A 1,626-nucleotide genomic window follows, 5' to 3' on the forward strand; every position below is an offset into this window, starting at 1 on the left:
CCCCATGTCCACTGTGCGTTTGCGCCCCCCCCCCCCTTTCCTGCCACGGCACACTCCATCACCTGCCCCGCCTGCTGACACCCCCGCCCGCATCAGCACACGCATCCACACATCCACACGCACTTTGTTGGGGTCTCTTCATTGGATTCAGTGCTCACTTGTGTAGCGAATCCACCTTTTCTTTGCCTTCGCCCTGTCGTCCACGCTCTCCGCCATGTCTTCAATGGCCTCCTTCTTTAAGCGCAGGGACAAGGACAAGGACAAGGACAAGAAGGGCGACCGAGAAAAGGACAAGGACCGCGATGCCTCCGGGACGTCTCCCACCGGCGCCGTGGCCCCTGGCGGCGCCGCCACCGCCCCGAGCCCTATCGCCACCCCTTCGGCATCGCCCCTCGCCTCGCCGCCTGTGACCGGGACCTCGCCGCCGACCCCGGTGCTGCCGAGCTCCCCGACCCCGGCCCAGGCCATGGGCCCGGGCACCGCCTCGGCCGGCGGATCCGCCCCCGCCCCGGCCCAAGCCCCCGCCGGGACCTCGCACCATCCCCACCACCACCACCACCATCACCACCACCACGGCGCATCCTCCTCCTCGGCGTCAACCCCGGTCGAGCAGCCCGGCCGCCATGCGCAGCATGCCCCCACGCACTCGGTGGACATGGCCTCCTCGGCCGGCCATCATCATCACCCGGCTCAGGGGGGCGGCATGCGCAAGGCCGACTCGGTTGGTGTCATTGATTACTCCGGAGCCGGTGCGCCTTCTCTTCCCGCTCCCCCCTCCCCCCCCTCTCTCTCTCTCCCTCCCTCCCTCTCTCTTGCCACCCGCGGCGCGGGAGGGAGGGGGGGGGCATGTCCATGTACTCACCCCGAGACAACACCTCGCTCCCCTTCAGACCCGATTGCTGCGGCGGTCGCTGCTGCTGCCACGCCCTCCTCAGTCCCCACCTTCCCCAGTGTGCCCATCTGCCACCGCGAAATCACCCTGGTGGCGGAGAACCGCCGCCGGTGGAAGCTTTCGGACTTCATCCTCCACCAGACGCTTGGTACGTGCAAATGGGCCTCGGTCTTTGCCGGCGTCCCCTCCCCCCCCCCTTTTATCCCCCCTCCTCCCGCCCTCTTCCCCCCTCCCCCCCCCCCCCCCCCCCCCCCCCCCCTCCCCCCACTCCTTCCCCCCTCCCTCCCCCCCCTTCCCCCCTCCCTCCCCCTCCCCCCTCCCCCCCCTCCCCCCCCCCTCCCCCCCTCCCCCGCCCCCCCCCCCCCCCCCCCCCCCCCCCCCCCCCCCCCCCCCCCCGGCCGGGGGACGGGGCTGGTGGGCACACCGCACCGCTGCCAGACCCGCTGGCACCCTGGGCCCGTCGTCTCGCCCCGGCCCGGCTCCCCCCCCTCTCCCGGGCGCTGCAGGCACGACCCGGCCGGCCCCCATCCGCGCTGGCTGTACCGGGCCCGACCGCACCGCCGCGGGGCGCGCCGGGGCGCGGGGCCGCACACAGCCGAGGGGACCCGGCCGGGCCGGCGAAACCCGAGATGGGGGCCACCGGCGCAGACTCTGCCCCTTTTATAGATTCTACCTGAACCCCTCTCCACCCGGCCAGAGACCGCATCGCCACCTCCCTCCCTCCCCTCCCCCCG

General features: G+C 72.8%; 1 protein-coding gene across 1 annotated transcript in view; it reads left to right on the forward strand.

Moving 5' to 3' along the window:
* Positions 1-214: 214 nt before the first annotated feature.
* The window catches only part of H696_04770 (AGC/PKA protein kinase), a gene marked incomplete at its 5' end in the record, with an annotated part of 3,145 nt that continues 1,733 nt past the window's right edge, over positions 215-1,626 (forward strand). The window contains 2 exons of the mRNA XM_009498633.1: positions 215-749; positions 891-1,040. Of these exons, the coding sequence (XP_009496908.1) occupies positions 215-749; positions 891-1,040 (685 nt within the window). The remainder of the gene's footprint in view (positions 750-890; positions 1,041-1,626) is intronic.

Source organism: Fonticula alba, assembly GCF_000388065.1.
Source record: "Fonticula alba strain ATCC 38817 unplaced genomic scaffold supercont2.8, whole genome shotgun sequence".
Taxonomy (NCBI): Eukaryota; order Rotosphaerida; family Fonticulaceae; genus Fonticula; species Fonticula alba.